Raw genomic sequence first — 26586 nt, forward strand, 5'->3', positions numbered from 1 at the left:
CTTCCATTTTCCAGGAGATAGCAAAAACTATCTGCTGTCCTCAGACTGATGTTCCATGTTGTGTATTGAAGACACAGATGCCGCTGAAAACCCAGGATCACGCCTTGGCCTGTAGCTGGCTAACACAAGTGAAGAATTTTCTAGCAAGCCTGTAAAATGGATTTGCGCTTGGTGGCCAGGGAACTTAATTTTGACTATGTCATTCCTAAAGGGGCAGAATTTGATGAGAAGCCCTAGCTTCTAATCTTTGGCATGCCGTTTAAATTTCAGTCTCCTCTTTTGTAAGATCATGTGGACCTTAGATTGCTTCACTTAAGTTCCTTCTACCTGGAGTGATTATGTAAAAATGTCATGATTTTTTAGACCAAATTTATTTTTAGCCTTCAAAGTCCATAGGTAGCGTGTTAATAGTAGACATCAATTTATATCACTCTCTTGAAATACCACCTTTGGGGAAGAAAAATAACTTCAATAGGTCATTTTACATATATTCCAAATGTGTAATTTAGATGTGTGTGTGTGTGTGTGTGTGTGTGTGTGTCAGCAGAACCTTTTTTTTTGTCCTATCACACAATGAGCTTTTTTAAAATTCCAGGACTTAGTAGTGGTCACTGACTTGTAGGGAGGAGCCTCTTTCCCAAGTGATTTTTTTTTTTTTATTTATTTATTTGAGAGAGAGGCAGCAAGAGAGGGAACACAAGCAGAGGGAGTGGGAGAGGGAGAAGCAGGCTTCCTGCTGAGCGGAGAGCCCGATGTGGGGCTCGATCCCAGGACTCTGGGATCATGACCTGAGCGGAAGGCAGTCGCTTAACCAACTGAGCCACCCAGGCGCCCCTGTACTTTGTATTTTTCTACCTGCCCTTCTTGTGGTGCAGCCCACCCCCTCCCCTTTCCTTTTAAGCCCAGATTAAACCCAGAGGGTAAGGAACATTAATATTAGGAAGAGAGGTGTCATATGCTCTTGGAGAGTGGGGCAGTGTGTGTGAGTAGGCACTCCATTACCAGGGAACAAGGACCCTGCGGTCTTCTGCTGTGTAACCCTCAGTGGCCATTCACACTGATACTCTCCTGACTTACTTCTGCCTCTTACTAACCTAGCAAGACAGTGAATGTTTTGTAAACTATGGAGAAGAACGCCAGTATCAGAAGCCATCGGGTAACTTACCTTTCTGAGACTGTGGTTCTTGGATCTTAGAAAACTTTTGAAATACTGATGAAGACTATGAATTCATTCCCCAAAACACATGTACCCCAAATTGATACATTTCCAGGAGCAGGGCGCAGTGTGTGTCCATCGACCCTAGATTTAAGAAACTCTGTCCTAAGGATTGTGGCTCCTATCCTAAAGTATTCTAGTGCATCTAGAATGCCAACAATAACATCTTCATATTTGTAAGGCACTTTACAGGTCATGAGCACCTTCTAAGTGGATCCTGATACTAAGCTCTGGGGTGGTATAATTCTCATTTTCCAGATGAGGAAATCGAAATTCGGAAATGTTAGGAAAATGGCCTAAAGTGGGAAAAAGCAGCAGGAAGTGTCTTCAGGCCCTGAGTATGACTGCTAAATCTAAGGCCAGGGTCCTTTCCTGGGGCCTGCCTTGCTTGAGGGCACAGAGCTTTAGCTCTCATGGGCCTAGTTCATCTGCAACTAAATACTGGAGGAAACACTGTAGGATGCATATTTCCAGCCTCCAGGGCAACCACCTGTGCTGGTTTGCCTGGGACTGTCCCGGTGTTAGCAGGGAGAGTCCTTGTCCTGGGCATCTCCTCCATCCTGGACTCACTGGGATGGTTGGCTACCCGGCTGGCACCACTAAAAAGTAATTTTGAACCTAGAAAGCAGGACGATGAGTATCTGTTGTGTGCCTGCTACATACCAGGCCCGGGGCTAGGATCTCTCCATGTAGAAGCGGTGTGTCAGTCTGAATACTGGCTCTGTTACTTACTAGCCAGATGACTTTGGGCAAGTTCCTTAGCCTCTCTGTGCCTCAGCTTCCTCATCTGTAAAATGGGGCCACAGTAATTCCCAAGTTGTTAGGAGGGTTGAACAAATTATTTGTAAAGCTCTTAGAACAGGGCCAGAGCTACACAGTGAGGGGCGTGCGTGTGTGTGTGCATGTATGTGTGTATACGTATGTAGGGTTTTCCTTTAATAAAACACGAATCCCAAAAAGACGGCAAGGCAAGTTGTGGTCTTCCATTTGGTGAGGGGGAGAGAGGCCGGGATCACGCAGCTGACAGTGGCAGCGTGTGGCTTGTGCGCTCATGCACACGTGGCTGTTTGTTTCTAAGATGCAAATGTTCCCTCTTGTGTCCCTAGGCCTATGTGAACCTCCTTTTCTGGTACCAGTTCTTTTGTGGATTTTCAGGAACCTCCATGACTGACTACTGGGTGTTGATCTTGTTCAACCTCCTTTTCACTTCCGCTCCTCCTGTCATTTATGGTGTCTTGGAGAAAGATGTGTCTGCAGAGACCCTCATGCAGCTGCCGGAACTTTACAAGGGTGGTCAGAAATCAGAGGTAGGTGCCGAGGCAGAAATGCTTGGACCGACACGCATCTGCCGTGCAAGCCAGGGCACATTCCAGTGAGCCCAGCTCCGATAGTGTGCTCTGTTCAGGACTGCTTCAAACTCTTGGCATTGGGTGGCTGTTTCAGAACATCTCTGCTAACACGGCAGATACGAAGTTACTTGCTTCTGAGGTGAACATAGGTACAACTGTGGAAGGTCTTAGGTACTTATCTGAAGAAATCTGGCATTTCCACAGCTCATAATGTCTAGGATTTGCTAGACCTCACTGTGCCATCTCTTGTGTGAACTACTAAACCTCCCCTGTCTCATTTATCTCCACAGAACTTTTTGAGGGAGAACCTGGTATTGTACCCATTCTAAGATGAAGAATCTGAATTTCAAAGGGCTCAGTAATTTTTCCAAAAATCTCACAAAATTTTCCAAAAATCTCAAAAATGGGTTATGTTTAGCAGAGGCAGGATATGAATCCTTCTTAGTCTGGTTCTAAAGCCAAAATAAATTTTTCAGGCTCTATTCTGCAGCCTAGTGACGTGATCTGAATGGCTTCCTGTCCCTAAAGCCAAGCCCTGGCCTCTACTTAATTGATCTTCATGCTACCTGTCTCCCTCTGATGGATCACTGATATCTGTCCCCCCTTCCTAATGTTCTCTCACTGTCCTCATTTTCTCCTACCTAGAGGATTGTGGTTGCTAATTACTTGAGCTAGCTGTCTCACAACTCTTTTCTTTCTTATTTATCTTCTACAAAATTAATAATAATAAAGCACTTATGAACGTTTATGTAATGCCTCCAAATGCCAGGCACTATTCGAAGTGCTTGATATACATAAATCTAATCCTCAAAATGACCCTGCAAGTCAGTGCTATCGTTATCCACTTTGTAGATGAGGACAGTCAGTCACAGGAAGGTACTTTCAGTAACGAGCCCGTGTCACAGAGTTCAAGGGCGGTGCAGGTGAACTCTGGATCTCTAGCCCATGCTGTCCACCGTTACGCGGGGCTGCAGAAAGAACACTGGTGCTGTCTTCAGTCCCTGGGTCTCCTCCCGCCTCCGCTGTGCTGTTCCATGGCCAGAAATCCAAAGTGCGCTCACAAGTGCATGGTCAGGATCACAGGGACTGAGGAAGGCCAGGAACCTATAGATGCCTGTAAGTGGGCAAAGCTGAGGTATCCCCAAAGTGTAGTCAGATATTCTAGTCTTGAGAGGAAGACTCTGTTAGTCAGGACCCTTTCAGCTGCAAGTGACAGAAACCAGCTCCAACTGGCTTAATAAAAAAGATCATTTTCTCATTGACCAGGCCTGGGACATTTATTGTTCCTGAGGACAGAGCTGAATCACATGGACAGGATTGGGAAGAAGGGTTTCCTAGAGAAGTACTGGGCAGGCAAAAATCAGACCTACCACGAGAAATCTGTGTGTTGTGCTTCACTCATAGTTCTAAAGACACTGACCCAGATCAGTTAGAAATAATGGGTTATGTTTAGCCTGAGTTTAAATTCTGGTTTTGTGGTGTGTGACCTTGGTAAATGATTTAACTTGCCTGTTCTTCTGTTTCTTTATGGAGATGATGTGAGGATCAAGTAAGATAAAAGTTCCAGCTATATTAAGCTCTCAGTATTATTATTTTTACCCCCTCCCCAGAATTAACCAGAAATTTGAGGAAATCCCAAATTTAAAGTGTGTTTATTTTCATCAGTCTAACTTTATTCTGACTTGAACTTCCTTTCCAGGCTGGGGAGTAACTTAATGTCTGCAGGCTACCTGCTGCAGCCAACACAGGGCAGGCACACGTTCAACTTTCAGGGAAGAAGAAATTCTCGTAATCCTTTAATATCATCTAGTCCATTTAGATCAAGGAACTAAATGGGGTTTTCCTAGAGGAATCCAGTCTGACTTAAAGTTCAAGGCCAGGTTGCAGGGATGGGTGATTGATATTAATGAAGGTTGTCTTGTACCCCTGGCCTAAATTAAATTCCAAGTCCATTGGAGAAAGAGAAGTGAGGGGGATCTTCAGAGTTTTTAGAGCTGGGGTTTTAAAAACCCATTTGTACAGACTGATTGGTTCTTACCCTTGGAAGAGTTGAGGTCACTGTTTCCTGTTGTTGAACCCTGTTATCCATCCTTTGCACACGTTGTTCTGTTGAGCCGGCCAGTTTCGTAATACATGGTAATAGCAGGCGGATTCCCAGCATGTGGCTATTGGGAGAAGGTCATGGATTTCATTGAGTTTACCTTCCAGAAGAGTTGTCCTTTCTTTGAACTTGGCCTTCAAACGAATTCTGTTTTATGCTTGGGCCATTTCCTGTCTTCGGCATCATGAAATATACTCTCCAGGGTTACGGAATGTCTCCCCAGAGGAGATGATCTGAAAGGCTGCAACAGAGGCCTCCCTCCCAAGAAGCAATCATCTGTTACCCGTCTCTCCTCACCCACACAGCCACCTTTCCTGGCTTTGACTTCATGTCCACATTTTCCGTTTCAGATTCCAGGAGATCCCATGAGTTCATCTCGCCAGCCTCTCATTTATCTTTTCCTGTCCTTTGCTTCCAGAGTCCCCCGACTCACAGGACTGTGGAGTAATTATGCTTTTACCTTTTTTGCTCTAGGGTTTTTTGAGCAGCTTCCATTCCTCCAGTAGCTTGAAGTTACATTTTAGCTTATCCCCAAATTGTTCGCTCTTATCTAGAGGCATTTTGGTTGCCCCTTTGATTCTACCACATTCTCTTCTGTCATTTGACTGTGCTTCTGCTTAGATTTTTATGAACTTTTGGATGAAGAAAGATAGGTAGAACATCCCATCATTTTTAAGGAGGAAACAGTAAAAAAAGATACAGGGAAAAGGAACAGTAACAGTAACAATATTAGAAACAACAAATCCTCATTGCTTTGATTTTCCAGAGGATGAAGAGGTTTTTTTTTAAAGAATAGATTTTAAAATTCTAAGTGTAGTGTATTGAAGAATAGAAGAACGTATGTGGAGAATTTGTGTATTTACAAAACTTTGTTATTTAGAAGACAATTGCTTATTTCCAAGGAAATGCCATCCTTTTCACATTTGGAAGGAAGTAAGACTGAGAACATGTTAAGAAAAGAGAAGACTAGCTCAGGGATATAATACATGTGTTGCCATTTTTGTCCATGGCATATATCACTAATAAACCAAAACACTCGGTTGTTCCTCCGGGGTCTGGACGCAGCCTCAGAATCCTTCTGCACACACATCAACATTCAATCAGAGATGGCTCTTGTTTGAAAACCTGTTTTCCATCACTTGATTAGTGTCTCTACTTGAACTTTCTCTTTTTTTCTGTACGCTTTTGGTTAGAAGCAGTTCAGCATGTGAAAAGTTATATAGGAATAGTTTATTAATGCAACAAATACTTACTGAGTACTTGTTATGTACCAGGTACTGTTTTAATCACTTGCATAAAAAAATCAAAGCCCCACTGTATGAAGTTTGCATTCTGTTGAGAGAACCAGAAAATCATTAGGTAAACAAATTAAACTATTTCCGATGGTGATGAGAGATTTCTGAGGATGCCATGGTAGTAAGTGATGGGGTGGGCATAACTTCTAGACCGGTCTGGGAGTGCCTCAGTGAGGAGATGATATTGAGCTAGGATGTGAATAATGAAGAGCGGGTCATGTGGGAGGTCACGTGGGAGGTCCAGAGAATCCCGGCAGAGAGAAGAGCACAGGTGAAGCCCCAGGGAAAGAATGGGTCTGGCAAGTTTGAAGAATAGAGGTGCCTGTGGTAGGATCATAGTGGATGAGGATAAGAATGGGAGGGTGGGACCCTGGAGAGCAGGGGCTCCAGTGGGCAGACCCTCCAGGACATTACAGGCCATGGGAAGGAACTTAAGTTGTATTGGAAATGCAGCGGAGCGGCATTGGAGGGGGTCAGTTTGATTAATTAGGGAGTGGCATGACCTGATCTATAGCTTTTAAGAACCTTCCGACTGCTGTGGAAGATTGGATTAGGGATAGGAGAAGAAGCAAAGAAGCCAGTTAGGTGGTTATTCAGTCATTCATAAAGAGAGTTGATGGTGAAGGAGAATGGAAACAGAAGTAGATGGATTTGGAGAAGTTTTTGAAATGGCACTTTCTGATCAATAGGAAATGGAAAATCAGTACTACTATCCCTATTTCAAGTAGATTTCAGGTTGATCCAATGATAGAAGCGACGTGAGTTGAAGAGAGTTCCTCCATGGACTTTTTCACCTATTATTCAACTTCACACCATATTCTTCTACCACTATTTACAAATCCCACCTATTTTGTGAGTAAGAGAATAAAGGAATATATCTTCTCGGAGAAGCAAAAATAATTATTGGCTTGTGTTGTTCCTTGACATTGCTTTGACTCTTATTAATCCCTCCACAATATCTATTTCATTTTCAGGCATACCTACCCCTTACCTTCTGGATCACCTTGTTGGATGCCTTTTATCAAAGCCTGGTCTGCTTCTTTGTGCCTTACTATGTGAGTCCTTATTCACTCAAAGTGTGTATTATTAATGAATCAGTGATGCTTCTTTGTTGCTCTTTTCAGCATATGGAATGGATATATTAGGGTATCTTGCTCATATAATCAAGTTGATCATTAACTGACTAAATTATAATGTCCTACCCCAAATATGTTAGACAATGGATTAAATTTGGAGAGAAGTACATAGCTGACTCCTCATGAGTCTCCTTTTTAGCCCTGTGCTGCTTGATAGATTTTGTAAATGACCTGGATAAAATTGAGAGTCCAGGCATATAATGAGATGAGTCAAAATCAGAGAGGCAAAGTCAGAATATGGAATCAATTATTAGTGAGTGCTGGGCTAAATCTACTAGGATGATATTCATAGTATTAAATTTAAGTTCTTATAAATAGTCTCTCCAAAATAAAAAACCTGTTTTATAGGTGAAGAATAGAAGAAATGTGACTAAACAAAACATGTATAAAAATGAATTTTAAAATTCAGGCCAACCCCAAGCACAAAGCAGCATGATATAACTGCCCACCCATATATACCCCTACCCAGAAGAAAACACTGGTTTGATCATGGATTGGTGTTAACAAAAGCACAGTATTAAGAATGAAAAAAAAATTGATAAACTCTAAGTTAACAACCTCAGTTCTTTATTTCTTTATTTAAACAAAATGACTTGAATTTGCCAGCTAGAGTATTCTGGGTATACTGCATTTCAAGAGGGATACAGATAAGGCAATCTGAAGGTAAGCAGAAGAGAGCAAGTAAATTGTGAAAGGTCAGAAAATTGTGTCCTTGGAAGAAAACTTTAAGGGTTTGAGGACATATACATAGGAGAGGAGGGGATATTTACTTAGCAGAGATCATACACTCAGGATAGCTTTTTTTTTTTGAGAGAGAGAATGAGCACATGCACAAGCACAGGGAGAGGGAGAGAGAATCCCAAGCAGACTGCGCTGAGCACAGAGCCCAGCGCAGGACTCGATCCTAGGACCCCGAGATCACGACTTGAGCCGAAAGAAGTGAGTCAGATGCTCAACCAACTGAGCATCCCGGCGCCCCTCGGGTAGCCTGAATAGCTACGTCAAAGTTTTGCAGCTCTATTAAATGGGACACATTTGATATTTTTCTATACTTCAAAGAGCCAAAAGGTTCCAGGAAGGGGCTCCTGGGTGGCTCAGTTAAGCGACTGCCTTTGGCTCAGGTCATGATCCCAGGGTCGTGGGATCGAGCCCTGCATCAGGCTCCCTGCTCAGCGGGAAGCCTGCTTCTCCCTCTCCCACTCCCCCTGCTTGTGTTCCCTCTCTCACTGTCTCTCTGTGTCAAATAAATAAATAAATAAATAAATAAATAAATAAACAAACAAAAAGGTTCCAGGAAGATGAATTATGGCTCAGGATAAAGAGGCATTCCAACTGAAAAGTTCAAAGATTAGATGGCCCAAGAGTCAGTCTCTCTTTCGGAAATGTTCAAGTTTATCCTAAATGACCCTTTATGAGCAACATTGAAGAAGGGACTCCATCCTCAGTTGAGCTATAAAATAAAGGGATGGTACTCAAACCACCAAGTGTGACAACTCTCCAAGATCACCACCTGTTTTCCTCTCTTTGTAGACCTACCAGGGCTCAGACATTGACATCTTTGCATTTGGAAACCCCCTGAACACAGCTGCTCTGTTCATCATTATCCTCCACCTGGTGATTGAAAGCAAGAGTTTGGTGAGTGGTTTTCCTGCCTTGGAAGTAGCCTGAAACTGCTTGGGGGAAATGTCTTCTATTAGCAGTGATTGTGCTAAACCTTTAATGCCTAGAAAACACATGGTAGGGCGCCTGGGTGGCTCAGTCGTTAAGCGTCTGCCTTCGGCTCAGGTCATGATCCCAGGGTCCTGGGATCGAGCCCCGCATCAGGCTCCCTGCTCTGCGGGAAGCCTGCTTCTCCCTCTCCCACTCCCCCTGCTTGTGTTCTTGCTCTCGCTATGTCTCTCTCTGTCAAAAAAATAAAATCTTTAAAAAAAAAAAAAAACACATGGTAACGAAAAGAGTAATGATGCCAAATAAGAAGGGTGATTTCATGGATACTCTTGTTGATTGTTGAGTGCCATTGTGTTGAGGTTGATGTATAGCCAGGAAAAGTGGAAAATACCTACCTGGTCCCCTTGGTGGTATCCATGGCGAGTCAAGCTGAAGAAACAATTACATTTCAATGACCAACATTCTTCAAGATCATGCTCATGCCTTTCAACTCAACTAAAGAGAGGTGTCGTGCCATGATCCTGGTATACTGACTTTAGTAAGTCATGATTTTATCACAGTAAAATGTCTCATGTTACAAAAATTATATTTTCTTCCCTCCAGAATTTTTACCATTCATTTAAATCTAGGTCTTTTTTTATCTTAGTTGCTGACTTAATGATAGTTAATTCTCGTCATCAAAATGATTGTACGGTAGCTCTCTGCCGCAAAGCTAATGTGTAGGATTCAGATAGTGAGAGCTTTGTTGTAAACCTTCCTTTGCCGATGAAGAACATTCCACCCATCTCTGGAGAATAAACCACTTCTGTGATTATGCCCGTCACTCGTTTCCGATGGCATTGTCTTTGCTATAGCCTAAGCCACTTCCGGGACTAATGCTCCGTCTCCTTAGACCTCCCACCCGCCTCTCCTCTTGACTCCTCCAGCCATCCTCTACAAAACAATCAGAATCATCCTTTTGAAACACAAATCATGTCTTGTTGCTGTCCTTTGGGTAATACCCTTCAGTCATTTCCCGCTGCACTTGGGAGTAAAATTGAAAAGCCCGGAGATGGCCTAAAGGACGTCATGCAGTGATTCCTCTACTTTTCTCTCTGATCACATTTCCACTTACTCAGGGGCTGGAGCCACATTGTCCTTCCTTTAGCAGTTCAGATACGGTGAGCTCGTTACCACATCAGGTCCTTAGCATTTGCCATCTCTTCTGAAGGGAGTATTCTTACTCTTCCCTTGGTTCCTTGCACTTTACCTAGCTTGCATATTATTTTCAGTCTCAGCAAAAATGCTGCTTCCTCCAAGAGCCCTTCCCTAATCATCCGTTTTTTCATACCATCCTCTTGTTTTTCCTCATTGCTCCAATAATAATTTCTTATTATTCATCGTTATGTGACTGTGTGATTCATGTTTATCTTCTGCATTAGACTATAATCTCTGTGACGGGCAGGGTTCATGTTTATTTTCTTGACCACCATATACCAGAATCTAGGACCGGACTGACACACAGTAGGTACTCAAAAATGTTTGGCTGGATAAATGATTAAATGACTAACCAGTGTTTGGGGTATGTTTACCATCCTGAGTGCATTTTAAACAGAAATAGCTGCATGAGGTTATAGTTTAAATGTTATGTGCAGGGGCGCCTGGGTGGCTCAGTCGTTAAGCGTCTGCCTTTGGCTCAGGGCATGATCCCAGGGTCCTGGGATTGAGCCCCGCATCGGGCTCCCTGCTCCGCAGAAGCCTGCTTCTCCCTCTCCCACTCCCCCTGCTTGTGTTCCCTGTCTCGTTGTGTCTCTCTCTGTCAAATAAATAATCTTTAAAAAAAATTAAAAATAAATAAATGTTATGTGCAGTTATATTATAAAATTATTTATAATAATTTCTAAAGCATAATCATTTCTAAAGAATATTTTTGGCATCACTTGCCTTGCTTATAACCTGCTATAATCAAACTGTACAAACCTTAAGTGTAGTAAAAGGTTAAAATCTGAAAATACCAGGAGAGTAAAAGGAACTCTAGAACTAAAATATTTGGCATTGTTTTAATAGCTATTTGATTTCATTTTTAAACAATTTTGTAGGCACTTTTGGTTACTCCCTAAGGAATTGTCATCGGTTCTGACATTTAGTGGCATTCCAAAGGGTCTTGGGTTCACTGGTTATGAGCAACAGCAACCTGAGCAAATAGAAAAGTTATTAAAAATGTATTGAAGAACCATCGTCAAACCAAACCAAACGGTCCTGAGGAACCAGAGTGGCTCCAGACATCTGGGGAACACACTAATGGGCAGGCTTGCCCTGCTGTGCTCTGACTTGGTTGCAGTCCTTTTCTTTCTGCTCCTGCCTCATTGTGCCCCAGGTTTCGTCCCAGGGGACAGAATTCTGTCTCCTTAGCTTCAGTGCTAGGCTTTGGCTAGGGGAGGGACACTGCGCCGGGTATCCGCACTGACCGCACTAGGAAGTGGGAGCATGAAAGCCAGGTGCCCAGGAAAACAGTGTCTGTTATATAAAGGACGCATCATTAAACCGCTTTTCTCACGCCCGGGGAGGCTGGAGCTCACAGCCTCCGAAGGTCCCTTGTCAGTAGGAGTCAGCCATACTGAGGATGTGAGGCAGCTTCCCTTCACGCTCCGGCTCCTTATGTCATCAGCACCTCCCACCTCCCTGTCTGCTTTCCCCCTTTGCCTCTTGACTGTAACTGTATCACTTTATGGAAATGCGTCAGCTCCATCAAGTTCCTGTCTCACTTGCCAAAAGCACATATTAAGGGGGAAAAAAAAATCAAGCAGTAGGATTCAATGAGAAGGAAAGACATTTGAGAAAGAAAGAAAAAATTAAAAATCCTTGTTTTAGAGGCGTGATGATCATCAGGAGTTAGCCCACGTTTTCTGAGCAGTTTGTACATTTTACCAAAAAAAAAACGAGCAGTCTTTGTGACGCTTGTGAAGAGACCTACCGAGGGAAAATACTTTGCAAGGGGAAGAGGAAGAGGGAGAAAATTGGATCTCGTTTGAAAATTCTAGCCTTAGAAGATAATAAAGGCAGTGCTACCCCCCGAAAGAATAACACCCTCCACTCGGGTATCCACTACGATTTTAGGTGCTACTCGCCCTGCGCAAAGAGCACTGAACACCACGTCATGTGAAGGTGATTCTCCTTCATGGCTCGGATTACGTGAGTTTCCCTCTGTAACAGATCAGACTCAGCACTCTCATGACAGGTAATGGTGATACGACATTTAAGGCAGTGATCTGCTTTTCCTTCTAAATGAAGTTACTTAAATAGTAAGCCAGTTTCAGAAAAATACCAAGAAAAATTTCGAGCTGTACATAGATACAACGGTGGCTAGGTGAAGGGGTGAGACACGAAGATTTGTTTCTTGCTTGTGCAAAGTTATCTAAGGTGCCAGATAGCTCTAGAGGAGTTGTCCTCTGAGGGGGCAGCTCAGTGCCCTAGGCAGTGTCTTGTAGCTTTACCATCTGGAATTATCCCCAAGGAGGAACTCCTTGGTCATCATGGAAAGAAAGGAGGCAGCATGGAAAATTGCACACCAGCTCTTCTGTGCTTCTAACCTGAACATTTTTTAATGTCCCTTCCATTCACATTTCATTGGTCAAAGGAGGATGCATGGCCGTGCTTAATTTCAAGGGTGCAAGGAAATGCAGTCCTTCCAGACGCTTACAATGGAATGAAATTAGAATATCGGTGAGCAACAGTAATGTCTACCAGCCATGAGAATGGGTAACGTTTGAGGATTGCAGTATTACCTTAATGAAGAAGCAGGCCGATTAGTGACTGTATTAAAAAAAAAAAAAAAGAAAGAATCCAAACACTTCATGGTGCATTGAACAATATAAAATAGAAAAGTCATCAAAATTAACCTTTTGGCATTTGACTCCGTTTTACAAAATTGAAGCAGTGGTATGAGCTCTCCATGAAGGGTGCTCTTATCTCTTTGGCATTTTGTGTTTTGTATTCACTAAGGTTTGTGACACCATTCATTCATTGCTTAGACACGTTGTCTCTTCAACAGAGCAGAGTTCGTGGGGATGCAAAACCCTGTGGGTAAGTGTTCATTTGCCCCGCCTTCCTTGTCTTGCAGACCTGGATCCACATGCTGGTCATTGCGGGAAGCATCTTGTCTTATTTTTTCTTTGCCTTGGTTTTTGGAGCCATGTGTGTCACTTGCAACCCGCCGTCCAACCCCTACTGGATTATGCAGGAGCACATACTGGACCCCGTGTTCTACCTGGTTTGCGTCCTCACGACGTGCGTCGCTCTTCTGCCCAGGTATGGGGTTTTATCCGCGAGAGAGGAAGTGAGATCAGAGGCTTAGAAGGCTTCAGGCGACTGCTCAGAATGATGGCGGACCATCCCCTTTACCAGTGGAGAAGTCAGTCTGTGTCCTAGTGAAAACATAGGTTTTAACTCTTTGACCAGAGAGCAAAAACAGTTTAAGCAACCTGAAAGAGCTTTCTCTCTCATGGAAAATTCTCATCGGGTTGCCATTCCCCAAAGATAGGGCAGCTTCACCCACAGGGTTATCTGAGGATCCTTTCCTCTGGCTTTTTGTTCCGCCAACTCCCACGGGTGCTGCCCTCAGCTGCATGATTGGAGATGACTCCCCGCCAGCACCCCCACATGCCTGTCTGCGGGAGGGAGGAGGAGAGAAAACGGAGCGCGAGCAGCTTTCCTCTCGCGTGTTTTTTTGCTTTGTCTTTGTAATGGCATGACCCAGAAGTTGCACATCGTTGCTCATATCCCTTTAACTAGGTCCTCAGTATGTCGAGTCAGAGTGGCGAAAATCTGAGGGTTTCTAAAAGGAAAAGCGGGTGAATGTGGACTGAGAGACAAGTAGTGGTCTCTATACAGCCCGCCGGCACTGAAAACGCCCCTCCTATATCTGAGTTCAGTTGTCTTTCCCATTTTAGTTTAACTTGAATTTCTAATATTGTACAGGATGGGGATGGCTAAGAAGTATGTGTGCGTTTTTAATCTATAGCTCTCTCTCTCTCTTTATATTTTTTATAAAGTGTATCTGTTTAGCTGGAAACACTGTGCCACATAGTTCTACCTTTTTAAAACAGGACATGAGAGTCAAAATGGTGATTTTAGGTTACTCTCTAACAGAGTTGACGAAGTGGCTCACAGGCCAAATGTGGCCCGCTGCCTGTTTTTAAAAGCACATGAAGTTTTATTGGGATACAGACACACTCATTCCTGTATTCTCTCTGGCTGGGTTTGCACCACAGCGGCAGAGCTGAATAGTCCCAGCAGAGACGATCTGGCTCGCAAAGCCTGAAATACTACTATCTGGCCCCCCAGGAAGAAAGTTTGCCACCCCCAGTGTTCTAACAAGTGCTGAAAAATGTGAAGGTGGCTTTGAAACTGGATAGTGGGCAGGGACTGGAAGAATGTAAAGTACATGATAGAAAAATACTGGACGTCTCCAACAGAACGTAGATGATCATGGACATTGCCGTTCCTGCTGGTGGGGATTCAGAGGGAAGTGAGAAGCGGCACAGGTGGAGAAAATCATATCATCTGAGAAAATGCACATACGGCCTTGAACAGAGTGCTGCTAGAAATGTGGATGTTACAGGCACGGCTGGTGAGGGGTCCAAAAGAAAGGAGGAACGTGTCGCTAGAAATTTGAGGAAAGGGGATCTTGGCACTACAGTGGCAGAAAACTTAGCCGAAATGGGTTTTCCCGTTATGTGGAAAGCAGAATTTGTGAACTATGACCTTGGCTATTTAGTGTTGAAGGTCTGGCCCGGTCTCTTCTTGCTGCTTAGAGTAAAATGTGAGACAAAAGAGATTGAGGGAGGGCCTATTAAACCCAGAGAAATTAGATGTGGGAAATTCTCTGCCTATCCAGATTTCCAAAGTTGTGATAATGAAGAGATTGGCTTTTGGGACCACGCTCTAGAGAGAAGGCCAGCAGTGTGGCTGGACAACCAAAGGCTGAGGAGATTAGCCCCCTCAGCAGCCACCGGGAAGGAAGATGGGATGATGTCGGAAAGCTCTGTGGAGGACCCTCGTCTAAGGGCGTAAAGCCCCACGACACGCGTGGGAGACCCACGAGGTTGACGAGAATGCCGTGCCGGCGTCCGTGCTGCCCGCCGGGGCCGGAAGGGACGGTGTGCAGTAATGTGTCACACTGGTCCTCGGAAACTAACAGCTAGCGTTGTTTGAACACGCACTGTGTGCTGCTGTCTGCTTTACGTGTATTATCTCATTTCATCTAACAAACATTAAGCCTCTGACGTAGCACTATGGGTACCTCTACTTTAAAGGTTTTATTCTGTATTTATTTGACAGGCCCTCCCTGTTTCCTCAGCGCTTTGCAAACACTAACTTATTTAGTAGTGCTGTTGTCTCCATCTTACAGCGTGCTTCTCTTTCCCCTTTTCCCCAAGGAGGCCAAGGGGCCCCCAGACCCTTTAACTTTTTCCAGTTGGTGAGTATTTTTGGTGTCCCTTGCCGCGTTTGCGGTGACTCTAATTCTGTGCTGCTTTTCGGAACCTAGGTTTACATACCGGGCTCTTCAGGGATCCCTGTTCCCGTCTCCAGTTCGGAGGGCTCAGCACCTGGACAGACTGACTGCGGAGGAGAGGATGGACGCTCTCAAGAAGTGGCGAGGGGCCGGAACAGCGGGCCGGGCGCCGTGGAAGTATGCTGAGCACCCGGCTGCCAAGTCCGAGAGAAGAGGCCCGTCCGGCCCGCCTACCGCCTTGACAGTGGCATCAGCACCCACTCGTGCTGTCGAGCAGGGGAGCTCGTCTGTCCGTGAAACCGCTTTGGACTCAGACTTCTCGGAAACCAAGGCCTCAGGGAGGGCAAGGCCCTCCGAGGGTTAAAAAAAAAAGAAAAGAAAAGAAAAGAAAGGAAGCAGGGTATCCTCCTTGGAGCGGCAAGTCTCCCTTCAAATCTGGAAGAGGGACTTTGAAGAGGCCCCTCTAGCAAGCAGGAATGAGGTGGATTTTTCCCGAAGGGACACGAAGATTCTTCTGTGCCCAGAAAAGCCGATGTGATGACCTTGTGTGTTTGTAGATACATTTGGAGGAGAGGTTGCAGTTTGACCTGAACTGAGTTTCGGGAGGTGAAATATTTCATCCCGAATCAAACGCTTTTATGAAACTTTTTGGATTTTGTAAAAGCATTTTAATTGTCCTAGACGTACAGACATTCCTAAGGGATTCATTTGAGATATATTTATTTTATTGGGAGATCTCAGATTCCAGGGAAATGCTTTCAGCGAGCAGACTCCAATCTGAATTTTCTTTAATGAAAAAAAAGTACTTTTTAGATCAGTTAGAACGCAGAATAGATTGCCACATGAAAAAAAAAATGTTATAAATGGTTAATTTCCAGAGAAAAAATTCCAAAGAGCCTTTTAAATGACAGTGTACCTAAAATAGGGTAATAACTGTACTGTTGAAAATGTAGTTAGTGATTATTAATAGCTTTTTATTTCCTCCAGGAAGATGCCTTTGGTCGTCTGACTGCCGACATAAGGCATCCATCTCTGCTCATTTCAGTGTTCTCTTGAGGCGGAGCCTTCATGGGGAAGGGGCAGACCGGTGCCAGGGGTCGGTAGGAATATGTTCCTCTCTCTGCGTTCAGGCAAGCGAAGACCTTTTATGAGGTCTGCCTCTGTGCAGATGTCAGCTGGGAAACATAGGCCGTAGGTAGGACAGACCCAGTCAGCCCAGTCTGTAGCCTGCTTGGCAATCTCCTATATTCTAAAACTTACAATAGCCTGATCAAGATGGGACAATCAATTTGAAAACAATCTGCAAGGTCTCTGGTGTTGTAGCCTTCAAAAATGAGATACTATGCATTGAGACTAATACAGGTGTTCTCAGCAGGATTCCGTGAGGTTCTTAGAAAAATTTGTTTTTAAATACGTTTGAGGACAGGAATGTCGAAAGCAAGTTAGTTGCTTGTTGCAAATCATGTGTGTTGGCTTTAGTTGGAACAAAGAGACTAGTTTACCAACTAAGCCCAGATGTTACAAGATCATCTATTTTTGTTGAGTTCTTTTAAAATTCAGTATCTATTCATCTGAAAATTGCCAGCCGCTAACCACCCAGAATCTCCTTCCTGAAATCTCCATGCTGATGTTCTATGTGTGTATCAAGATCTTATGACTATTAATCTGTTATCCTCAGGGCTTCATCTTCTCCTGCTGCCTCTTTGTCCTGGCCTGACATTTTTTTGTAACTGTCTGATATTACTGCAAATATTGTCTTTTATAGAGACTGATTTCTAGAACTTTCAAAATCCCACATGGCTATTGGAGGTTGTTTTCTGCTTTCTTTAATGATTTTTTAAAATAAACTGTTTAATAAATCATGTGTACAAAAACCTGTCATCAGTCCTGTACGTATCACCGAACCCAACAGTAATTGGTACCAGAGCTTAGAAGGAAAATCTCAGAGCCTACCTTTTCCCAGAATATTGTAATGGCCTTTTCGTATATGGAAAAATCAGTAATGTCCTATCATCTGTCATCCTCATAGCAGCTGGTATTCATTGCCTGAATATAAATAAAGGGTTAGAATCTAAAGGTAAGAATAAGCCAAGAGGACTGAGGAAAAAAGTCTCCCAGATGTCAAGCATCCGTGCATAAAAGCAGAAGAAAGTCTTGAGTGTTCATGTTACGAGTCCGCAATCTCTTATCCACAACTCCAAAATCCCGAGAGCTCTGAAACTGAAAAATTTTTCATAAATTAGGCACAAATTCAATGTCCGGAACAGATGTAAGGCAATTTCTTTAATTATTCAGATATTTTGCTATAAAAATGTATTTTATTACTGGGTGCTAAATTGTATTTTTTAAATTCTGAAAAATTCTGGATTCTGAAACATAACTGGCCCTTGGGCGAAAGAGATTTGGGATCTGTATCAAGCCTTTAAAGGGTCTCATTTACAAGTAAATAACTTTACGTAGAGTTACCCAAGCTGATGGGATCTATTGCATTTTGGTATTCAGTGTATTTTACCAAATTTCGGGGGACCAAGCATTGTATCATTGCTCCTGGTAGCCAGGAAAAATTAATAGTTTATATTTTGTGGTATAATTTTACCCCAAAAGATTTGTGAAAGAATTATTATATCAGGCTCCCAAAATATACTCTAGACATGAAAGATTCCTTGCACTCTTACCAGGATTAAAGTTTTCTTTGGACTCTTAAGGGACTTGAAACTATTAGGAACCTCTCATTTCAGAGAGCCATCCATCACCTAAAATAAAAGAGCACGTTCCTGTGACAGACACATGACAGGTAAATTCGGATTGGGCGGCGGCTGGGGGCCAACAGTAAAGTGGGAGGCATGGTTTTCTGGAACTTGCTATTTCCATGTTCCATGTCCGTTAAAAAAAAAAAAAAGTCGTACCATTTTATGTGTATTAAGGGTTATTTAGAATAAGTACAGTAGGTACACTTGCCCGAACATAAGTTGAGCAAGGCTAACAGTTATTACATGAAGTATGTACCTACCACTGTAACAGTCCTCACCATCATTCCATTGTTGGATTTCACATTCTCAGTAGGTTTATACAAACTCTGGAACAGGAGATGAATAACATGGAATGTGTCAAGGCAACGTTTCGAATCTGAAATATGTGCACACATAGAAAAAAGTACAAAAACCCAGGTATAAAGTTGCAGGTAAGTCTCTGCGGAGGGGGGATGCCGAGGCAGTCCGGGGTGCCGGTGAAGGTTAGTGGGGAGTCTTCCTTGTTCCGAAGGCATTTGGATGTTGCAAAATGGATGCCTAACTAAATTACTTACGTGTGAAAATTTGCATTTTGAAGATTTTTAGCGGGGAAAAAAATACTTTTAACCACTAGTTACTTTAGAAATTGATGTGCATAAAGTGGCCTAGTGCTTAAAAGCATTTTTTAAATTTTTGTTTTAATTATCAAGGGGAGCCAATGGCGACATCAGATATTAAACACGTTTCAAGGAAAATTACAAAATGTTTTACTCCACGCAAACTTGAACTGTGCTTTGAGAGGCATTTCTGTGATTTTATCATTATGGGCGAACACAGGAAAGTTGGAAAATACTGAATTGGAGGTCGGGTGCAATTTAATTTTTGTTTTCAAAAAGTGAATCTCTCCAGGCTAAAGCAAGTCTCCTTTGGCAATTTAATCTCCATTCACGGTCACATAGGCAAAACAAAATGTTTCCCACGAATATTATTCTAGCTGTTGAGGTCTCAGTCAGCCAGCTGATACACACTGAACAAATCCCAGCTACAGGGAGGGTTCTATGGAGACTTTTCTATAAGGTTACATCCTTGATTTAAGTTCAGAACGTGCAGTCTTACACTGTTAAATGCTATTGTTGATGTCTAAAGAGCTTTGTGTTCAATATGTCTTGCCATTTCAGCTACCTAAATGGATGCTACTTGTCTTTTACCTCTGACTATCTTTCATAAGTTTTCAGAATTATGCAGACTTGAGTAACAGTATATAATTTAAGCAGGTAAACTGTCTTGGCTCTTAATAAATCAAAAGCAAGTCTCCAATATTAATATTGAAATTTGCCACTATGCTATTGTGCTTGAGAAACAAAAGCTGGCAAAGAGCCTGGATCTCAATGGCCTCTCTGTGACTGGAATCAAGAGAATTCTCTAGAACCTGTTACCCTAGCACCTGCCTTATTCCAGAGCTGATACTTTTGTGCTATGGTCAAGATTAGGCCTGGCAAAAGAACAAAATCTGCTTTGTTTTTTGGTTTTGTTTTTTTTTAAAGACTGTCATTAAACTTGAAGTAAGAGAAAACTAAAAGTGAAAAAACTGAATGAGACCAAAACAAACATGAACATTTGCAGTGCACCGCTGAGCATCCCTGTCCGTGAAAAGTGCTTCTGGACGGCTCTCTGCAGGGAGCTCTCCACAGTTGACAGGGCCATTTTCTTTGACTGTAGCTGGCAAAAGTCTCTCATCATCTTTGGAATTAGTTTAGGAGAAAGGTATGGATGTATATTTGTCTTTCAATCCATTCGACGAAGTATGACACATTGCTATAAACTCCAGGCCCCAGGACTTTGGAAAAACAGACAGAGCCCCACGACGTTAAACCAAATAATGTCCACTGTCCTCCAGGCCGCTCGCAAACAAGTGGCCCACCGCTGTCACCCTGTAATGAACAGGAGTGGACATTAGTCACTGGTGGCATCTGTGTTATCCTGGGGGTACAGTGAAGCCAAACCCAGCTTAGCCAACTTCTTGGAAAGTTTAAACAAGGCTTTCGTTGCCAACCAGAGGGAGCACGCTTTCCACCACACCGATGGAACTTCCAAATGCACATTTTAGACCCTGATATTTAAAAGAACGGGGGCGTCTTGGGAAAGGGCTACGTTCTTATTTCCCTGAAATCAGACTTCTCAGCCATTTCCTGTGCTTATCGAAATAGGTCATAATTATTTTTTTATTTAGTGTATCAGAACGAATTCTCTCGTAATTGTTCTCATTCTTTAACTTTGAGCCATTTTATAAATGTTGTAAGTACCCAAAATGGAACATGCAAAGATTTTTTTTTTCCTCCACTCAAACAGTACTTCAGAAAAATACTCCAGAATAACTCTCTATTTTCAAGATTCTTGCTTTGTGAATGACTCTTTAGTAAAAGACACTGGCAACTTGCTGCATTTCCTAACAGTTCTTAGGACTGTTTCAGTTAGTGTACGTGAATGGAAAATAGCACACCAGAATTATTTACAGTAAGGTGTCTGCAGCCTCTGTTCTATCTCATTTGCATGGAGATTTTCATTCTTGACATTTCAGCTTAAGTGTTGCAGTTCTTGCCCCCACATATGATTAGCAGTGAGACACTATGGCTTTATAAACATCAATATTGGCTACATCTGAAAAGGTCAGAGATTAGGTGTATTCTGCACGGCCTCTGAACACAAACATACCGTACACAAAGAGAGGGATCGATACCCTAGAAAATAAAGAAGTAAGTATGTGAATTCATGGTGGGAACTCGCACATACGCCTGCCCCGTAAGGACGTCAAACTTGGAATTATATAGATGGTCTTGCCCCCCGGTCATGTTGGCGAAAAATAGTAATTACGTTTATTGATCTCCTCTAAACACTTTCCCTTGGATTAGCTCATTTAATCCTCACGAGATCCCTATGAGTTGCTGAGAATTATTACACTGTCCATTTTGGAGGTGGCGAGCCTGAGGCACAGGCGTGTGCCACGTTCGCAGGCGGAGCTCGCGTTCGACCCGCGCAGCCTGGCACCGCGACTCCAGACAGCGGCTTTTCTTCCGGGCTCCCACCCACCCCAGGCAGGAGACGCGAAAGCCGAAGGCAACCGGAGCGAAGGGCATGGAGAGGAGAAGGGGATCGCTTGGGTACCGGAGAAAGTACATACTGTGAATAATTCAACATCGGTTAATAAGCAATCTCCGACAAATGTTCCCAAAGGGCCGCACGGGAATAATAGTGAGTATCTAGGGCCCCAGCGCGGCTGACGCGGCACTGGCTGGCCTCGGTACGCGGAGAGAATTTACCATGCACGAGTCGACGGTGCCGGACTCATAGCCGGCGCACACCATCCGCGGCGTGATGGTCTTCATGTCGAAGTAGGACCGGCACTGCTCCAGGGGGATGATGCGGACCTCTCCCTCTTGCAGCTTAAAAGGCACTGGGGTATTTAAAAAAAGAAGAAGAAACCAAATATCTAAGAGGGCAGAATGACTCATAAATGAGGCCAGCCGTATATGAAATGATGATATCTGTATACCCAGGGAAGCATATTCTTTACTTAAAATGCCATTTCAAAGACAAGGCTTGTTTGGCGTCAGAATTTTCAATCAGAAGTGTTGACAGCGATCATCTAGTCCAACTCCTTTATTTTATTAATGAGAAACTGGATCAGTAACTTGATTAGGTAACTTGCCTCGTGCTTCTCCCCTCTTAATACATGCTTCAACAAGAACAACGGCTACTTCGAGGAAAAGAAAAATAATCAAGCCAGAGCACTGCCCCAGAGGAGGGTTAGACCAGCATGCCCGTCGGGTCTAACAGGGGAAGGGGGACTCTATCTTAGGTTTAAAGACAATGTCTCCCCGTGGGCTACCATGGTCATTACCGGAGGTAAGAACATTTCATCCTGGAAGGGATGACAGATGCCGAAAGGGACAAAGCCATCCCTTACTGTCAGCAAAGGGAAGATGCAAATTCTGTTTCTAAGTTCTCACGGAATAATAATGGGTTTCTTGAAGCATAATCTTTTGTTGTTTAGACCTACAAAATTATACACATTGTTCCCCTTTTAGATAGGGATGGTGAAGCAGTGTGTATATATATGTACAGGGTAGCTTATGGGAGGAAAGAATCACGTCTAGAAAATCAATGTGATGGAAACAGTTTCAGTGAGTTGCCAAAATGGTAAGAAGAACCATCACTAACATTTATTGGATACTAGTGGTAGGCCTGGACCTGCACTCAGCATTTTCTGGGCCTACTGTCTTTAGTTGTTACAATAATCCTGAGAATTAGACAGTTGCTATTATTTTTTTTTCCATTTTATGCTAAGCTAGGAAGTCAGGGTCAGTCAGCCCCTTCTAACTGAATTCAGATCCCCCCCTTCGTGCTACACCATGTATGTGGTATGTGCGATGCTGCCTGATTGCTCTGAGTCTGATGTGGATATTGTAGAAACGATACAAGGAGGGCTGATAGAAAGTATATTCTGCTGTTATATCACATCACAGTACTAATTATAGCTTTGAAAAACCGAGGTCCATGGGAATGGTGACGTTGTATGTCCAACGCTGCCTTTGGAGGTCTTCCATGGGAGCTTTTCAGAAGTCATTGACTCATTTCTGTCTTTTGGCTTTTTCTTTCTGTTGTCAATTGATCATATAGAAAAGAAACTCAACTTAGCCCAAAACTTATCTGACTGAATTTTAAGAAAAAGAAAACAAAAAACCAAAAACCTGTCCTTCGAATTGGCAGTTGCTAAGGTAGATACCAGGACACCCGCATACACCACCATTCCTGAGAGCCATGGCTTTACTCCTGATAGTCGGAGAGGCCAGCACTTAATGTTAGAGAAAATATTGAATACAGTCTTATTCTACACTTTTAATAGGTCAAACGAGAGGGTCCATTATGGGGACGGGGGGGTAAAGAGTACCAATTTTTTAATGTTCATATGTTTTTTATGTTTAAATCACCTAGGGAGCCAAACTGTTTTAATCAATTTAAATAGGCAAATAGCAAATCAGTTTTCTTTCCGGACGGACTTTCAGGCTGTGTTATAGATGTTGACAAGACCAAATCATAATACACGGTGCGTGCAGCTTGACTGCGGGACTGGAATAGCCTAGCCGCTCGAGAGAGGCTCCGAGGAGCTCTGCCTGCAGGTGCGCATTGCTGCTAGAGAAGGTCTGAAGCAGGATGACGGACAGACCTTCCCTTGCAGGGCGGCTCCACAACATGGGGAGTGAGGGGCTCACCCGAAGGGAGAATCCGAGGTGTGGAGAAGGAGTTTTGAGGCTGCCGCGGGGTGGCAGGTGGGGGTACTGCGTGTGGGAGAGGAGCGTGACACACACCCCTACTCCTTGCCCTTTGTGGCTACACTTCCGGAAGTGAAAACGGGAAACTGTTGCCCAAGCCTGGGAGGTAACACAGTGGTTTTCAGGTACAAACGGAAGGCAAGTGCTCCCTCCCGAGGCTCCTGACTTACTTTTGTTGCCCATGTGCCCCCAGCCTGTGATATAGCAGTACGTGTCAGGTTGCAAGGCCTCCTCTGAGCTGGGCAAGCAGACCGGCCGGACGTAGCTGGTTTCGTTGACGTCTTCACTCAGCTCCACGATGCTGATGTCGTAGTCGACCACGGCTCGGCTATAGCGCGGGTGCGGGATGATGGTCCTCACGAGGCGCGTCTGCAGGAACGGTGACGGGTGGTCTAGGTTGTTGACGCCAAACACCACTTTCCAGACGGCAGCGCTCTCTCTCCTCAAAGAACAAACAAGAGCTATTGGCGTCTTAAACTCTAAGTTAAATTTTGAAATTTACAAGTAACTTTTAAAATATTTACGTAAAGAATGGCTCTTCCCACGCCCAACGTATTTATGTAAGAGGCATTTCTAAAATGGCCTGAGCAATTCGTAAATAGGTATTCTTGTGGAAAGCGAAGCTCATGCTTCTAAAATGGGGCTATTCTGGTAAATAAAACTTGTTTCGGTTTGAAAGGCAGGCAGGGGGGTTACTTGCTTCATTGAGTGGGAAAAATAATAAAGACATGAAGAAGAGAAAGGAAATTCTGGCACATGGAGAGTCCTGAAAGTTAAGTGAGTGAAGTGTTTTTAGATGGATTGACTAGAATAATCCCAGCAAGTGTTCAAAAACAATGCAGTCTGAGACTGACCACTGGAAGTCATGGGTCACCTTTTTAAGCCTTCGGCTTGAAATTTTCAAAAGGTTCCCCTGAAAACTCGCCATTTCTCTGAGGCACTTGCTCCTTCTTGGAGGAATGTCTTAGCCTTGACTTTTTATTCTCCTTTCTTTTCATATATTTTTAAAGATTTTATTTATTTATTTGTCAGAGAGCACACACACAAGCAGGGGAAGTGGCAGGCAGAGGGAGAAGCAGACTCCCCACTGAGCAGGGAGCCCGATGTGGGGCTCGAGCCCAGGACCCTCGATCCCAGGACCCTGGGACCATGACCTGAGCCGAAGGCAGACGCTTAACCAACCGAGCCACCAGGTGCCCCTCCTTTCTTCTCCTTTTTCCTCCAGTCTCCTCTTCTCTGCTCTCAAGTCTATGTCGAAGTGACCCAGGACTCTACTGTCAGTCTTCTTATTCCATACTCATCCCCTTAAAGATTTCATCCAGACCAGGGGTTTTAAATGCCACCAAATCCTGGTAACTCCCAAACGTGCATCTCTACCCTCCCCACTGGGCTGCAAACTTAAATACCCAATTATCCATTCAACAAACTCACTTATATGTTTAATGATAGCTAAGATTTTTTTAGTGCTTCCCACATCTTTGACTATGTTCTAAGCATTCAGGATTCATTTTACAGATATTTAGTACTTATAACCATGTGACAGAGTGACCACTGTCATGTACTTGGATGACTGCGGTGGCTTCCCAGCTGGTGGCCCTTCTTCTACTCTTAGCACCCCGAGCCCATATTCCTCACGGCAGCAGAGTAATCTTTTTAAAAACAAAATTAGATTGAGTCCATCTCCTGCTCATAATTCTCCAGAGACTTTGAATCACTCTTGAGATACACTGTAGACTCCTCATGCCTCTGAGATGACCTGCTCCATTCCAACCCCAAGGACTTTCTATTTTTGGATATGCTGAGGACATCCCCAATCCAGAGGCTCTCTCCTTTCTGTTCTCTCAGCTCCCATGTGGTTCCCACCTTAACTCCTTCTCTTCTTTGAGGTCTCACCTCAAACACCACCTCCTCACAGCTGCCCTCCTTGGCCACCCAGTCTAGGCTTTTTTCTGTCCCCATCACTCTCTACTCTTGACCCTGCTTTGATTTTCATCTCATTGATATCAATGACATTGGTACATCTGTTTGTCTATTCTCTGCCTTGCACCCAGAATGTAAGTTCCATGAGACCAGGGCCTTGGTTGGTCTTGTTCACTGCTGCAATCACGGGCCTAGGGATGCAGTGGGTTCTCAACAAGTATTCATTTAATGGTGGCTCAATGCATGTTGTTTCAAAACATGTACTAATGGCCAAATCCAGCCACCTAGGCAAGGTCTGTTCTCCATCAGTCCCTCCACCTTCTCTTCCATTCCCAGTCCCAGTCCACTCTGGAGGACCAGAGTGGGCTGGGAGCAAAGGAGTGGATGTGTAGAGGACTGCAGTGCTGGTGGGGCTTTCCTAGTGGACATCACTGTATAACGGTGGTAGCGTTAAGTGAGCCATGCCACCACTGTCCCCACTTGGGAGCTTGCCCAACTAGAGTAGGTTGATTTGTCCCACTAAACAGTTGTTTTTCAACCCAGGCTGAAGCTTTTAAATACCGATCTTCTGGGCATCACCCCCTGTCAATTGAAAGTTTTGGGCTGGGGCCTGGGAATCCATATTTTTAAGAGCTCCCTAGAGAGTCTCAGACAAAAACTCACCTATATTCCTTCTTTCCTTGGCATGCTTTTCTTCATTGTGTTCTCATGCATGGCAAAGATTCAAAAGGCTGAGATTTCAGGAGAGTTAGGAAAGAAGTGGCCAAGGTCAGTGTTCAACCTGTTTATGGCATTGCTAGATTCTTGGAGTACACAACTGAAAGACTGCTCTACATGGTCCATGCATTCTATCGTTTTGCCAATGTAAAAAATAATAATTTTAGGACTATATGAATAGGAATTGATGTCATCTTTGAATGTAGATATAAATATAGATATTAGCTATAAACATATAGATACATATAGATAGGCATAGATTTATAGCAACTCCTCCATGCCAAACATTGTGCAGGGATTGCAACAATCAAGAAAGACATGATTCCCATCCACACAAACTTTAGAATTGAGTGAAGATGAACAATTAAAGAAACAACCATAGTAAAACGCAGGAAGTGCAATCTCATGAGCATTACAAGATAATATTACAGAAGAATTATTTTTCATTAAATAAAGCCATCATTCAAAGAACATGTCTTTTCTTCTTCCTTTCTCTCTCTCTTCCTTTCTCTCTCTCTTCCTTTCTTTTTCTTTCTTTCTTTTCTTTTCTTTCTTTCTTCCCTCTCTCTCCCTTTTCTCTCTCCCTCCCTTCCTTCTTTCTCTCCCCTCCTCCCCCCTCACCTTTGCTTCCT

At 43.5% G+C, this 26586-nt stretch overlaps 2 protein-coding genes across 2 annotated transcripts in view; one reads left to right on the forward strand and one right to left on the reverse strand.

The window, feature by feature from the left end:
- ATP10D (ATPase phospholipid transporting 10D (putative)) overlaps positions 1-17093 on the forward strand; it is a 98955-nt gene extending 81862 nt beyond the window's left edge. The window contains exons 19-23 of the mRNA XM_032400307.1: positions 2323-2523; positions 6936-7016; positions 8628-8732; positions 12865-13052; positions 15292-17093. Of these exons, the coding sequence (XP_032256198.1) occupies positions 2323-2523; positions 6936-7016; positions 8628-8732; positions 12865-13052; positions 15292-15622 (906 nt within the window). The 3' untranslated portion in view covers positions 15623-17093. The remainder of the gene's footprint in view (positions 1-2322; positions 2524-6935; positions 7017-8627; positions 8733-12864; positions 13053-15291) is intronic.
- Positions 17094-19735: 2642 nt separating this feature from the next.
- CORIN (corin, serine peptidase) overlaps positions 19736-26586 on the reverse strand; it is a 234550-nt gene continuing 227699 nt past the window's right edge. The window contains exons 20-22 of the mRNA XM_032397831.1: positions 23488-23759; positions 21305-21438; positions 19736-19918 (exon numbers count right to left, since the gene is read on the reverse strand). Coding sequence (XP_032253722.1) covers positions 19736-19918; positions 21305-21438; positions 23488-23759 — 589 coding nt within the window. The remainder of the gene's footprint in view (positions 19919-21304; positions 21439-23487; positions 23760-26586) is intronic.

Source organism: Phoca vitulina, unplaced genomic scaffold (assembly GCF_004348235.1).
Source record: "Phoca vitulina isolate PV1807 unplaced genomic scaffold, GSC_HSeal_1.0 scaffold3, whole genome shotgun sequence".
NCBI lineage: Eukaryota > Metazoa > Chordata > Mammalia > Carnivora > Phocidae > Phoca > Phoca vitulina.